Source organism: Lissotriton helveticus, chromosome 9 (genome assembly GCF_964261635.1).
Source record: "Lissotriton helveticus chromosome 9, aLisHel1.1, whole genome shotgun sequence".
In the NCBI taxonomy this organism is placed as follows: Eukaryota; Metazoa; Chordata; class Amphibia; order Caudata; family Salamandridae; genus Lissotriton; species Lissotriton helveticus.
In genome coordinates, this window is record NC_136070.1 from 405,371,775 (window position 1) to 405,385,897 (window position 14,123).

Here is a 14,123-nt window from a genome sequence, read left to right on the forward strand (position 1 = left end):
CTACTAGTTTCCATCTGGGTGCCCATCTTAAGTACCCAACTCCCTCACAGCTCATACCCCCCCCCACCCTAAGACGGACCTATCCGTGTATAGGAGTTTCACCCAATTCCGGAAGGCAATCCCAAATCCCCTCCCCTGCAGCACCTCCAATAAATAGTGCTAATCTATGGTATCAATGATTCAGAAAAGGGGGTGGTGATGGACAGAGCATCTGAGTTAATCAGAACACTCATACCCAGTCAACAGATCAGGGCTTGATTGATCACCGTTTTTTAGCTCACTGCACCATCCCAGTTCAGAACCCCCCCCTTTTTGAATCGTTTTAGCCACCACAAGCGTGGAAGGGTATACTCAGATGTGAGTCCCTTGCTCACTGCACCATCAGGATTCAAGCAAGCCGGGCCGAAGACGGCTGCAATGCCAGAAACCGGTCCCCGGAAGCTTGTTTCCTTTCCAGTAAAGAATTGGCTTGGTAGTTTGGTCTGCCCTGTTCCCATGATGCACTGGGCCATGGACAGACTAATTTGCATGTAGCCAGGTTCTGAACTGGGATGGTGCAGTGAGCTAAAAAACGGTGATGGATCAAGCCCTGATCTTTTGACTGGGTATGAGTGTTCTGCTTAATTCAGATACTCTGTCCATCACCACCCCCCTTTTTGAATCGTTTTAGCCACCACAAGTGTGGAAGGGTATACTCAGATGCGAGTCCCTTGCTCACTGCACCATCAGGATTCAAGCAAGCCGGGCCGAAGACGGTTGCAATGCCAGAAACCGGTCCCCGGAAGCTTGTTTCCTTTCCAGTAAAGAATTGACTTGGTAGTTTGGTCTGCCCTGTTCCCATGATGCACTGGGCCAGGGACAGACTAATTTGCATGTAGCCAGGTTCTGAACTGGGATGGTGCAGTGAGCTAAAAAACGGTGATGGATCAAGCCCTGATCTTTTGACTGGGTATGAGTGTTCTGCTTAATTCAGATACTCTGTCCATCACCACCCCCCCCCTTTTTGAATCGTTTTAGCCACCACAAGTGTGGAAGGGTATACTCAGATGTGAGTCCCTTGCTCACTGCACCATCAGGATTCAAGCAAGCCGGGCCGAAGACGGCTGCAATGCCAGAAACCGGTCCCCGGAAGCTTGTTTCCTTTCCAGTAAAGAATTGGCTTGGTAGTTTGGTCTGCCCTGTTCCCATGATGCACTGGGCCAGGGACAGACTAATTTGCATGTAGCCAGGTTCTGAACTGGGATGGTGCAGTGAGCTAAAAAACGGTGATGGATCAAGCCCTGATATTTTGACTGGGTATGAGTGTTCTGCTTAATTCAGATACTCTGTCCATCACCACCCCCCTTTTTGAATCGTTTTAATCTATGGTATCAAGCACTGTTTCTTAGTGCCATATCACAGTCTTGCTTGTGGTTTCATGCAATACATGGGTCAGCCTACGAAGAGAAAAGCCAGTATCGCACACAGGAATTAAACTGCATTGATCCTTGTGCACTTGTTCCCGTATCACCTCCCGCAACCTGGTTGCCAATAATTTAGAAAGTACCTTGATATTGGAATTTATTATAATAAAGGGTCTATAAAAGGTGGGATTCTCTGCATTCCCAGCTGGATTCAACATGGAACTGATCATTTCCTTGTACATAGTGACGGGAAGGACCCCCACATACTGTGCCTCCAGGAGGACAGCCAAAGCTGCACAGGCGCATGGTCAGGAAGGAATCTACTTAAATGGACCACTGAGCACAGCATCTTTGTTCTGACCCCGGCCGCCAGCAGGCGATCCAGGCAGCTATATGTATTAAGCATCAATAAGTGACAGATGTACTCTTTTGTCTGTGGGTGTAGAAACAGCTAACTGTTTAAGAACCCCAGATTTTGATTTACCTCTGATAGAGATCTAGTCATATGAGGTTTCCACCCCAGTCAAGGAGGGTGCCAATCTCTGCCTCCGTCCAAGACATAGTTGAAATCATCTGCCCAGATAATCGGAGAGTCCGCACTACCCGCCAACAGCCCTTGTACTATTCCAAAGAATCCCTGTTATCCCACTGGGTGCATAAGTATTCAGAATTGAAAGATCTTTACGATCAAATGTGTCCTGTAGCAACAGGTAGTGGCCCTCTATGTAAGCTTCACTGTAGGTAAGATTAAATGACAAGCTGGATGCAATCTACATAGCCACCCCTCTGGCATACGAGGAATGTGTAGCCAAATAGAGTTGCCCTCTTCACATTTTAGCCAATCCATAGACTCATTCCACATCAGATGGGTCTCCTGTAAACATGCAATGTGGACCTGATTGCGCTTCAGAAATCAATGGAGTCTATATCGCTTAGTGTATTGCTGCAAGCCCAGGACATTCGAGGTCACTATGTTGTTACAGTTAGCCATAAGGTAGTACCCTTCAGGCCCCGGACCCCTGACCGGTTAACATGTAGAGAGTTGATCCTACTGTCAGCCCCCCTACTCACCTTGCTGTAACCTGTAGCACACTATGCACCATAACGATAACCCAAACTACATGCTGAACTTGAGGCACAACCTCCAAGAATATTCCCACCCGTACCTCCTTGGAAAAACACGACAACAAACCATTGTGTTGAAAGCAACTCTAAAAACTCCCCAATTAAACAAAGTCTACCACAGAAATGGGAGTAACTCCCCGGAGCCCCGCTGCATCAAGTATATGCTTCAGCCATGATCATAGATGCCTGTGGAAACTCACACAGGCTACAGAAAATGTCAAACATAGCTGTCTCTGCACTCGCATTGTGTGCCCCCTCCATACAACACCCGCACCAAAAAATTACCGAGGACACATGTTCCCCATATTAAGCCTGTGTGTCACCCATCTCTATGTCCAGTGTTGGGGTAATTGGCCCCTCCTCCTCTTCCAACCAGGAGACCATGGTGTCCAGCGCCATAGTGCCATCCTACTAAATCACGACTCTCTGGATTCCAGAGTCACCATCTGCACTGCTATCCCGCTGCTCCATGTCTCCTTGGTCCTTCCAATCACGACTGCATTAACCCCCTCCTCCGTTGCTGGGGCCTTTTCTCCAGAATATTTTCAAACATCTTCAGGCAAATCAAAACAATGGGACTTTTCCTTCGAGATCATTTGAGATCACACGTAGTCTAGCTGGATACAACAGCATGTGTTTGAGGCCCATGTCCTTCAACTTTTTCTTGAGCCCCAGAAATTATTTTCTGTCCCTTGTACTCTCTGGGTGTAGTGTGGATAAATGGGAATCCTGTGATTTTCAAAATGGGAAGGATCAGTATTTCTAGCTGCACATAGGATACAGTATCTATCTTAGTAGTTCAGCACCGGAGCATTGATTTTTTAATTATTTTATTTTATTTTACGGAGTTTTATATAGCGCGAACTTGACCCAATGGTATCGGGTATAATTATTGCCTGTGGCGCCACTCCAGGACGCAGTGGGGGCACCAACACCCTGTGAGCCCTCTTAAAAACAAAGAAGGCAGACAAACCAGTAGGCTGCAGTGAGTCTCGGACCCACCGTTCCATAAATTGGCCATCGAGCCCCTCTCAGCTTGTTTGGAGAACCCCCAGCAGGAAGACATTTTCGCGACTAGACTTCCCCTCCATATCCTCAGCCTGTGCGCCCAGGACCCCAATTTTGGATGTCAAGTTAGTCACCCATTTTTTCAGGGTGGCAACCTCCACCATAGGCTCATCAATAGACACCTCCGCCTCATTCACCTTCCGCAAATCTGCACAGAGGAGATTTATCTAAATGTAACAGTGTTCAATCTTCCACCCCAAATGCCACTCTTGACCCCTGGATAGCCACTAGGATGTCCAAAAGGGATGGCTCCTCTGAGGGCGGCTCCAGCACAAGATCATTGTGGGCGCCCCCTTGACGAGTCTGTCTCTGCAGGGAAACAGCCATCACATCGCATCCGTTACAACGTATGCGATTACAACGCGGTCATTACAATGACCGCTTTGTTACATCCCAGTACCATTACAATGCAAGTCATTACACTGACTTGCTCTAGGGAGCACGCTAAACTAAGGAATAGTATAATTTACTATTCCAACACCTTCCCTACAGTTGCACACACTGGAGTTGGAATAGTAAATTATACTATTCCTAAGTCCAGCATGCTCCCTAGAGCAAGTTGTTGTAACGACTTGCATTGTAATGGTACTGCGATGTAACAACGTGGTTGTTGTAACGATTGCATTGCAAACGCATGCCCTGTAAAAGGCTATGTTTGTCTCTGCAACATTGGCATCTGGGTGGTGTAGTTATCCATCATGTTTACTTGAGTTTTAACAAGTGGTTTCCCATTCTCCATGATAAAGGCAGCACAAGGACCACCTCAGTCTCCTCTGGGAGCTTCCAAGGGGGGCTGGAGGGAGCCCGTCTCTCTGAGCACAGCTGCTGCTGTGCCTCCCAGCGCTATTCCAGTGTTGCACTAGGTTGCTGATCAGGGTCCTCAGGCCCCAGGAGGGATAGTCAGCAAGATGCAGCTTACAGGTCCTCAGACGATCATCACGTCATGATGGGCCCCCTGACCACTTCCATTCAGTTCTCTGACAAAGGGGGGGCTGCCTCCCGCCCCCTAGCACGGTAGTCCTCTCAATGGCCAGGTCGGTGTGTTTCAAGGCTCATACCTCTAGTCTCCAGGTCCACCTCAAAGCACCCCTGATCACCAATTCTTCTCCCGAGACCTCCGGGCAGCACCTTCCCGCCTACCCCCATCTGCCAAATCCAGGAAGCCCCACCTTGCTTAGTGCACCAAGGCTGCTCTGCAACACACGGCCAGCACCAAATGATCGCCGTGCTCTCCTCCTTGCGACAGGGCAAGCCAGTAAATCACCGCCTCTTAGGAAGCCAATTGGGCCGCTTCCTCAGGACCGATCTTCATGCCAATGACCCTGTGCCCCATTAAATCATCCACGACCTAGGGCGGCCGGCTCCCTGGGCAGCTGGGGAAGAAGTGGGGGAGGGCCCCAGCCTAGACTCGGAACTGCTGCTTCTCACAGATCGTGATCCACAGGTTTTTCTTGCAGATAATGTGGCCTCCTGGCACAGCAGCTGCCCGCCACAGGAGATGAGTCTGGCCCGCAGCCTCTGGGGACCACAGGCCGCTGTAAATTCACTGCTCCACATGCAGCCGGCAGGCCCATCCAGGTTTGGTACCTGGCCCGCCATGCTGGTACCCAAGAATCAGGAAAAGGAGGTCACGGGGGCAGTGATCAACCCCTGGCTCCAGCATCCAAAATGCGCCCGTCATCATGCGGCTTTCTGCAGGATAATGCAGGATATCTTCAGGCCACTCACCGACATATCCTGTTGGTTATCTTGCGTGGCCATGCCCCCAAATGCTATTAGTTTTAATAATAACGCAATTAAATCATTTGAAACTTTTGGTGGCTTCAGCGATCTATTGGGAAATCATTTGTTATGTTAGTCCATGATCTAGTGGTCAAAGTGATCTGTGGGAAAACTAACCACCCCTTTTCCAGCGCTTCTAATTGGCATCTTTCATGCACCGGAAACAGCAGCAATAAATGCACACAGAAAATGTAATACAATAAAATAGAACACAAACTTTATTGTCACTATCAAAGGGCTGAAAAAAGAGCATGCAGAACGTGCAAAATAACAACTAGCAGGAATTCAGTCACTTCTTTATTGTCTGCTGATCTTTCAACCTTGAAAATTACAAAATATTCGAAAAGTCACTAGTCACAGTTGTTCAAAACCTAGTATACAGTTAAAAATTATAGAATAAAAAAAACAACAATAATTTGGTTGACGGGCCTCTCTTCCTTCCTGTCCTGTCCGGAAGCAAAATAATGCACACACCTTGGTATTCGCAGGTGTTAGCTGTTCCGCCTGGTGTACCAACAGACTCGTTGGTGAACCTAACACACAGTGGCACAGTATATATACTACAGTACAAATCATTTTTGGCTATTCCTTAAGGTTGATTTTTTTTCCCACTGAATTGTGTTACAGCTCGAGTCCTGTCTTTGCTTCTTTACAACTTGTCTTCCTGTAACTATCCATTGCTTAAAGAAATAAACCCTCGTCGAAAAACCTTCGGAAGTGGCATGGGTCGCCTCCAGCCTGATTTGAGGAAGCAAGTGGAGACGATGTGAAACATGTTATAATGCATTTCCTGTAATAAAAGGATCTTCTTAAATCCATAGGCAGTAGCAGAGTTCAGAACACTGTCTTGAAGTCCGTCTTCCATGTCTTTTAGTAAATAATACATTCCTAAAAACGTTTTGATTTTAAAAAAAATCAAAAAAATTCAGGTTGTGTCTTTTGATAATGCAAAATACAACACGTTAAATTGACACGTCATGCATTTTCGACAATATAAATGCAATCAAATAGAAAATAATGTACCAGACACCCTCAAGTACTCATGAGGTAGTATATGAGGGGGAATACTGTAGGAAAGCAGAAACACAAAAAAAACGTCAGTCTCCATCACCTTGTGCATACATAGGGTCCTCTCATATACAGCAGTAAGAAATAACCTAGGCAACTACTGTTCATATTTCAAAATATTTCTATTTTACTTCACCTATCACATTTAATTCTGGCGTAGGTGAAACATAATGAGTTACTATCTTGTCCTCGGTCTTTTCGGTACAAATGGCCTCATACTGAAAAAAATAAGACTTTCATTTCTTCGCTCAGAATGGAAAATACTTTTTTTAAAGTTTCTAACATCACAAATTCTCTTTGTCTCACGAGTACTTTGTAATTATAAAAATATTTCGAGGTTTACAAAATAGGGCAGTCGTACATCCAATGCGGACGAGGTCAACAGTGTATAATGTAACCTTACAACAGAATTGCAGCAAGCTCCAACCTATTGATTAGTGATGCAGTTCTTATGATGAAAGAAACTAAATATGCAATGCAAGTGTGGGTGTGGCCTTAAATTTCATATTGCAGATTTTTTTAATTTAGAAGCGTGCCGTACAACTGGGCCTTAGTAAGGCTGTCCTTTCGGGTTAGGCCAATACTTCCAGTCCTTTGGAACTGCTGAGATTTGTTGTGGTAAGATGGGTGAGGTCCTTGCTCCATGGAAGACTGGTGCACTTCAGAGGTTTCTAAAGGACCCTGATTCAAGGATTCGGCAGAACTATTTGGACTCACGTCCACGTACTCCCTTTTCATACCCGGGCTAGAGCTATCGGTGCTTTTGCCGCACATCTGCATCGGAACCCTTTCACCCTTCTGCTCCCTGGATTCTTTTGATTTAAAGGAGGACATCATCTCTTGCTTGCAACTGGCAGTGATGTCAATGTTCAGTCCAGAGTCTGTTCTCAAGAAACAGGAATCAACTATTCGGTTTTCACATCCCTCCTCCCCTTCTGAGAAGCTGTCTTGCTTATAGCTGACATACATTGGGCTCATCCTACTTTCTAACTGCTTCACAGGGCTACTTCCAAAATACTGCTCCGAGAAACTGCATGGTGACAGTCTGCCGGCATTTCTGAAGGCATAGGCACCCACATCATCTACGCTCAGTTGCCTCCACTGGGTAGGAAGGTCATCCTCTGATAGGTGAGCACTCCGGCTGTCACTGCGGATGATTTGAGAACCTAGTGCCTGTGGTGAACTCATTCCAGAAAAATGGAAAGGTTCATCCACATAGGAAGCGGCCCGAACAAAGCTGGGAGCAGTTTGGGGTTCATGGCCATGTTCCATGTGTTGCATAGATTTTGACTTCACAAATCTAGGGCTGGCTGAATGTTCATAGCCTGCGGTTGACTTTCTTTCAAAAATGTCATCCCTGCTACCCAAATATATTGCTTGCTGAGAGGCTGTGAGAGTGCTAGCTTGGTTGTTCTCCTTTTCTTCAGAAGTTACACTGAAACTGGAGTAGGAGCTGGAAGTTTGCAAAGAAGTAACATATTCATTGAAGGCTTCGTGGGAGAAGCTCGAATGAAACCCGTCTTCTTCTGCAGTGCTGTCTGTGGAGTTTTGTGACCTTAAGAAGCCTTCATCCTTGACTTGCATGTCAAAACTTTGCCGCCTCTCCCTTCTCCGCTCTTCAGGGCAATACAGGGCAGTATCACTGCAGTAGATGTCAGACTTGAATTGCTGTCTTTGGCCAAGCTTCTCTTCGGGTTCCTGGTTACCGTGTCCATAACTGAGATCTCTCATAGACACACTTGACAGATGAGAAGTCAAGCTGGTGGGATCTGGTTTCTCCAACACCTTGGCAATGACGCAAGTGGGAATGCTGTCCGCGTAGGATGTATGACATGGGACATTGAGGCTGCATCCATGCTTTTCCATGTGAAGGCTTACTCTATCCTGGAAGTCAGGTGGCAGCTGAAAAGAAACAGATAAGAAAAGTTTAAGCCCATTCAAGCTCAGTGGACAGAAATAAGTACAAAATCCAGAATCTTAACAAAGCATAAACCTTTTCTACAAATTTTCGCTCGGCTGCAGCCACTTCATTGTATCATTCTTAAAACCAGATAAAAGCAATCCCGCATGTACAGTTTAATACCTGAATTATAAGACTTATTTTTCTACTCCATTGAACCTAATCATTTTTGCGACTCAAGATATCCGTAAGCCATGTTTTCAAAACATTTCTCACATTCTGAACAACTTGGAAAATGAATTCAGTTTAGGACTTGAATGGTTTTATGGTGAGGCTTTCCATTAAGCTATTTGCAAATGTTTTTGTATTTTAAATCAGGTGGACTTTATCACAGTTACATTATTTAAACAATGATTGTATTTTTGAGGAACATGCATTACAACAAACGTGTCGTTTTTCTAATGTAATACACGGATTTCTTTAAAACCAGTTTGTTGCCAATATTTGGCCCTTGAAGTAGACTGATACTGATAAAACTACATTAGTGTAGTGTGAACATAGAGTGTATTTTACAAAATTCTGGTTCGTCCGTGATGCTCTTCTACATCAATAGGTCATACTTTACTGGGTCCCCTCACTTCCAACAGCTTGCCGCTAGCACATAGAAAAGGTTCTAGCCCACAAATGGAGCCATAACGGATGATGCAGTGATCTGAATGCATTCATCGATTAGGAAAACATGTATTGGAGATAAATGATCAGTTTATTTCTTGCCTTGTTATGACTACCTCGTAATAGATTATTAGACCTTGAATACAAAGTGAAGATTTCCATATTTGTAGTGTGTTCTCTTGTTTTTTTTCCTGGAGATTATTTGTATCTGCTCTGATTTAAGGCATGGTAAGCAAGCCTCAGACACATCTACTCTGTTATAATGACCTATGCGTCTATTTCCTGTGCATGCCAAGGTACAGTTGATCTGTCACTATGCTGTGTTAGGACATAAGGCTGAAACAGGAAGCAGTTAAATATGAATAACTAGCCCACCGCAAGGCAGCAGCAGTAGTACACCCTGCTATGTTAAAACTATGCCTGTCCTTTGCATAACAATGGGGTAACCCAACAATAACCTGAAGGACATGGGTAAATTGTGATACACAACCACAGTGATCCAATTGGAGAGACCAACAGAAAGGACAAATGTAAACAAATTGGCTTACCCTAATTTCATTTATCAAACCAGCCTTCTCCATCTTGAGGTAGGGTGTGAGATATTGCTTATATCAGTGCGAAACAGTGTATATAACAATATCAGTTCTTATTACAGACAAGGAAGTAAATGTGTGAATGTTTTATAAGCAGATTATCAGTATAAATACATTATTTTATCATGATCGCTCCAGACAGAAAAATAAGAGAAAGAAGGTGTGCAAAAAGAATGCCTTTGTGTGAAATTTCAATAGAGAACGAAAGGAGGAAATAGACCTCATACATATATAACAATCATTACAGGGAAGCCTGTCAGTTACATTTATTGTACAGCATAAATGTGATCTCATTGAAAAAGGGTAATTGGCTCAATTATAATAGCCCCTTTATGGACCAAGTATCCAATCCAGGGTTCATAATGTCGATGTTTTGACCTGGCGAAAGGTAGGAGGACCAGTTTAAGCCTCACCAGCGGGTCTTCATCAGGACAGAATATCGGGGGAGCAACCTATCGGAAAAAGGACAATTTGCCCAACTTCATTAAAACCAATTAAAAAGTGTGTGTGACAGCCCCTTCTCCATCCTAAGGTATGTGCATTCTCACCTGAAATTATGAATCGTTCGGTAAGGGATCTGCAGAAATTGTTTAAATGACAAAGGCCAACCGGCTCCTATTCTGTAGCGAATCTAATAAGAACCCTAAGAATGCACAGAAATGGACCCACTAATAATCGTGGTATCCTAGCCCCTGAGGCAGCCTGCCAAACATTTTAGAACATAGCTCACCTTGTGTAAAATGGCTTTGGAGAAGAACTTAAATATATGTTCACACAGTGAAAAGAGCAGAAAGGGCCCTATTAATGTCTTGCTTCATAGGCCCAAAGTCACAAACTGGCTACAAATTCCAAACACGGGACAATTAATTCACTGAATTATCCCCGTTGATAAGGATCACGCGCAAACGTAGATGGAGGCCTGGATAAATTAAATTAGGATTAGCCAATTTGTTTAGCTTTGTCCTTTCTGTTGGAAACTGTGATTGTGGCACATGATACTGAGGTTAGATCATCCCAAGACTGAACAGTGGACCTAATAACTCATGCAAATGGTCCTAGTTCTAAGAATTCTAAAAATCCAATAGATACCTCTCATAGGAAAATGTTAATGGTTTGTTACCAACTAGCTCTATTAAAAAGGGAGCCAATGCTTGACTTTCTGGCTACTCTGCTATTTTCACAGTAATGTAACTAGGGGTTCTTGAATGACTCTGAAGTAGGTTGCACTAAAACAAATGGCGGTGAGAGGAGCTGAAATTCTGGAGAGACAAACACGAACTCTTAATTTTTGGTTTATACTTTAAATGGCCCTTAGAGGTATTTTGCTTCTCAGTGCCATGCACCATGGCTAGAAAAACACTTTGTGGTGTAAGGTTGTTGTGTGTGGGGAAATTTCCAATAATGGAATAGGGGACCTAAGAAATGGAAAACTTGAAATAACTTACAAAACCAAATATTTTACACACTGGAACTTCAGAAAAATAACAGATTCAATTAGAATGACAGGATCCCTGCCTGCCAAAAAATCATCCTCCCTGTCAAAGGAAGATCTGAAGGTATATTATTACTTTTGACTTAACACTCTGGTCCCAAGACATGGTCCTGAGAGCTCGGAGATGGTCAGCTCTTTGAAGAGGTTTACATGAACATTTGGATGTTGTTCTTTGTGAATGATCACGCTTCTAAGGAGTCGACTTCTGGGACCCTAGATGCTATGGGGCTGCAAAGGTTCCTGGAGCCTAAGGCACCTGCTACCTGATAGCCAGAGGTACACTATTACAGTAAGCCTTTCACAAGATCTACATTTGCAAAACTGCTTTTCCAAAAGCTTTTTTTGAAAACTGCCACTTCAAATGTGCAACACTTTCAGCATTGAACGGGTGGATGACGTGTATCATTGCTGTCCAACGCTTTTCAAGCTTTAACCTTGGTTGCTGTTTTTATGTGCCCAGAGCACTTTGCCATAGCTATACGTGCACCACTGTCTCTGTGAACAAAAGCATCTAGGTTAAACACTGCCTTTAACAGCTGAAATTTCTATTTGCCTATGTGTCTAGTTCATTGAGGCTTTGAATTATCCATATCTGATTGCAAAATCAGCTCTATGGACTTATCTTCCTGGCCTATGTGCTCAGCTCTGAGCTGTGAGCTCTTTTGATCCTTTGAGTGAGGTGCATGATGATGTCCCTGTGAATACATCGTTACTGAGCGTTCATGAAAAAGCCTTTGTAAGGGTAGGGTAACTATTCAGAATCGAAATTCTAGACATTCACAATAATAGTGTTGCAATTTGCTTAGAGGAAGAGGTACCCCACTCTCAAAGTTCCTCCAAGAACTGGAATAAATTTAAGTGCAATAGCGAGTTTCCACTTCATAACTTAAGTTCCCTCTCTGACTCTCTCTCTTTTTCTAGTTGTACACTTTTTTAGGTCGAGCCTAGCGTGGCGCATTCGCTGCTCTGCGAGACATGGTGTATCTGGAAAGTGTGGGTGGAAAATCTCCCAAGTTTCCTATTGGCTTCTGCTACTGCCCTTCTGCAAAGCCTCCTTTTGTTTAGTGGCTACCGTAAATTAGTCCTGCCTTTTGCAATTTTGGACCCTCCCAGGTGATTGCCCCAGTTACTGTGGCAGTACTCAGTTTTTCATAAATGTTTATGCCTACGGACTCTCTTTTCCTTTACCTTTGCTGGGGTTTACGAAGGCATTGATAATCCCTCCTGTCTGCCTGTTTATGGCTCCCCCCTCCCTCCTCACACTTGGAGCCCTCCCTCACCCTCCAAGCACACACACATAGCTGTGGGTTTCTCATGGCAGAGACCTCGCCCTGCGAATCCCCCCTCCAGCACTCCCCGCCCCCCCCTGCCTGCCTCCGTTTACTCCAGCAGCGGTGGCACGTGGAGTTGATTAACCCTTTCTTTCCTCCTTGTTATTAATGGATAACAGTTAAAACAAGGGCGGAGTCACCGCTCTGATGAAGCAGACCCTCTAGTTGTGAATTGTGGTGCACGTTCTTACAATTATTCTTTAGTGATGTTTTTGTTGACTATAGAGTTGCTTCAAATGCGGACAGGACAGGAGCTTAGAGTAAATATTCGAAGCGTGTCTTTAAATGTAATAGAACGCTTCGGACTAAAATGCACACAGCTGTGTTTCAACCCTGGTGTACCTTTACAGCTAGTGAACTTACTAGACTGCATGCAATTGATGTGCCTATCGGCAGCGTTCCTCTTGTCCACTGTGTGTGTGTGTGTGTATGTGACAGAACCTTTTGTTAACTCAGAAGAATGCCACTGCTCTTTCTTTTGTTCAGGTAAGGCCGTTTTAATACTCTATTTTATTGCATACAGAATTGTACGGTTTGTATTTAATTATAGTGCTCTGTAGTTGCATGCTACTGCATTACAGTGAATGATACCTCGTTGAACGATTCACTGTGCTGTGCTGTGTGAAGTCTGTTGTGGATCCCTCATTGTGTTTATGAACAATACATTTAGAAACAGCATGTGTGACCTCATGTCACTGCAACCCGCCCGTTGTCAGCTCACTAAACACAAATTTCAATACAAGGCGTTTACGGCCGGACATTGCCTTGTTTGACCCTTTTTTTTTTAACATATTTAAAGCATTTACATGAGAGCAAGACTGCCATTTGTGCACTTCGTAAATAATGTGACTTCCATTGTTTGTTACTGGCACTTACTTGACAGATTAAATGTGAGTATGTTTGCTGTTGCTCCAGGGAGCCCATTTTCATGTTCTTTCTTTTTATCTCTGGCGTATGTTACCTTCGGGTGAGGTTAGCGCCTAGCAAAACTTAAAAACAATCTAATTTGTTCTTACTCTTTTTGTGTGGTTCTTGATTGTATCCATCTTCCCCGTGTGGCTTTTTCACATCTCAGTCCCCTTTCTCATGTTCCCACTGATGACGCCATTTATCAGGTGCTTCTTGATTTGAGCTTTGTGCTTTGTTTCTCTGTGAGCCCTTTTGATTTGTGCTTCATCTCTTTAGAAATGGGCCATGTGAATCTTAACGTGTCGTTACTCTTTGTAATTTTGCTATGTTTCCATGTCCTAAATATATTATTACTGGGCCTCAGTTACCTTCACCTCATCTACAACAAGTGGTTCCACACTGTGCTCCTTCTTTATTTCTGCAAACTGTTACTTTACATATTTTCTGGGCTCTGGACTCATTTTAGGGTTTCGTTTGTGTAAACATTTTCTATCACAAAGTGCTAATTTCTTCAAAGTGGCTCTGGACCTTGCAAACTTTTCTACTGGGGTCGCCTAGACTTTGTGTCTCTTTCTGTTCTGCTTTGGATTATGTATATATTTCCGGTTTGTTTTGGGGTTGTGTCTATTTATTTATTTATTTATTTTTAAGAACTTGTAGAGCGCGACTGACACCATTACAGGCATCCTGGCGCTAATAGAATCCAAACCCAGATAGAAAAACAAAGCAGTAGGGTAAACCAATGGAGAGAGGTTAGCCAGGGAAAAGCCAGGTTTTTAC

General features: G+C 44.1%; 1 protein-coding gene across 3 annotated transcripts in view; it reads right to left on the bottom strand.

The window, feature by feature from the left end:
- Nucleotides 1-5,607: 5,607 nt before the first annotated feature.
- BEGAIN (brain enriched guanylate kinase associated) overlaps nucleotides 5,608-14,123 on the bottom strand; it is a 951,845-nt gene continuing 943,329 nt past the window's right edge. For all 3 annotated transcript variants that reach the window (XM_078662071.1, XM_078662070.1, XM_078662069.1), the window contains one exon: nucleotides 5,608-8,348. In XM_078662071.1, the coding sequence (XP_078518197.1) occupies nucleotides 6,966-8,348 (1,383 nt within the window). In that variant the 3' untranslated portion in view covers nucleotides 5,608-6,965. The remainder of the gene's footprint in view (nucleotides 8,349-14,123) is intronic.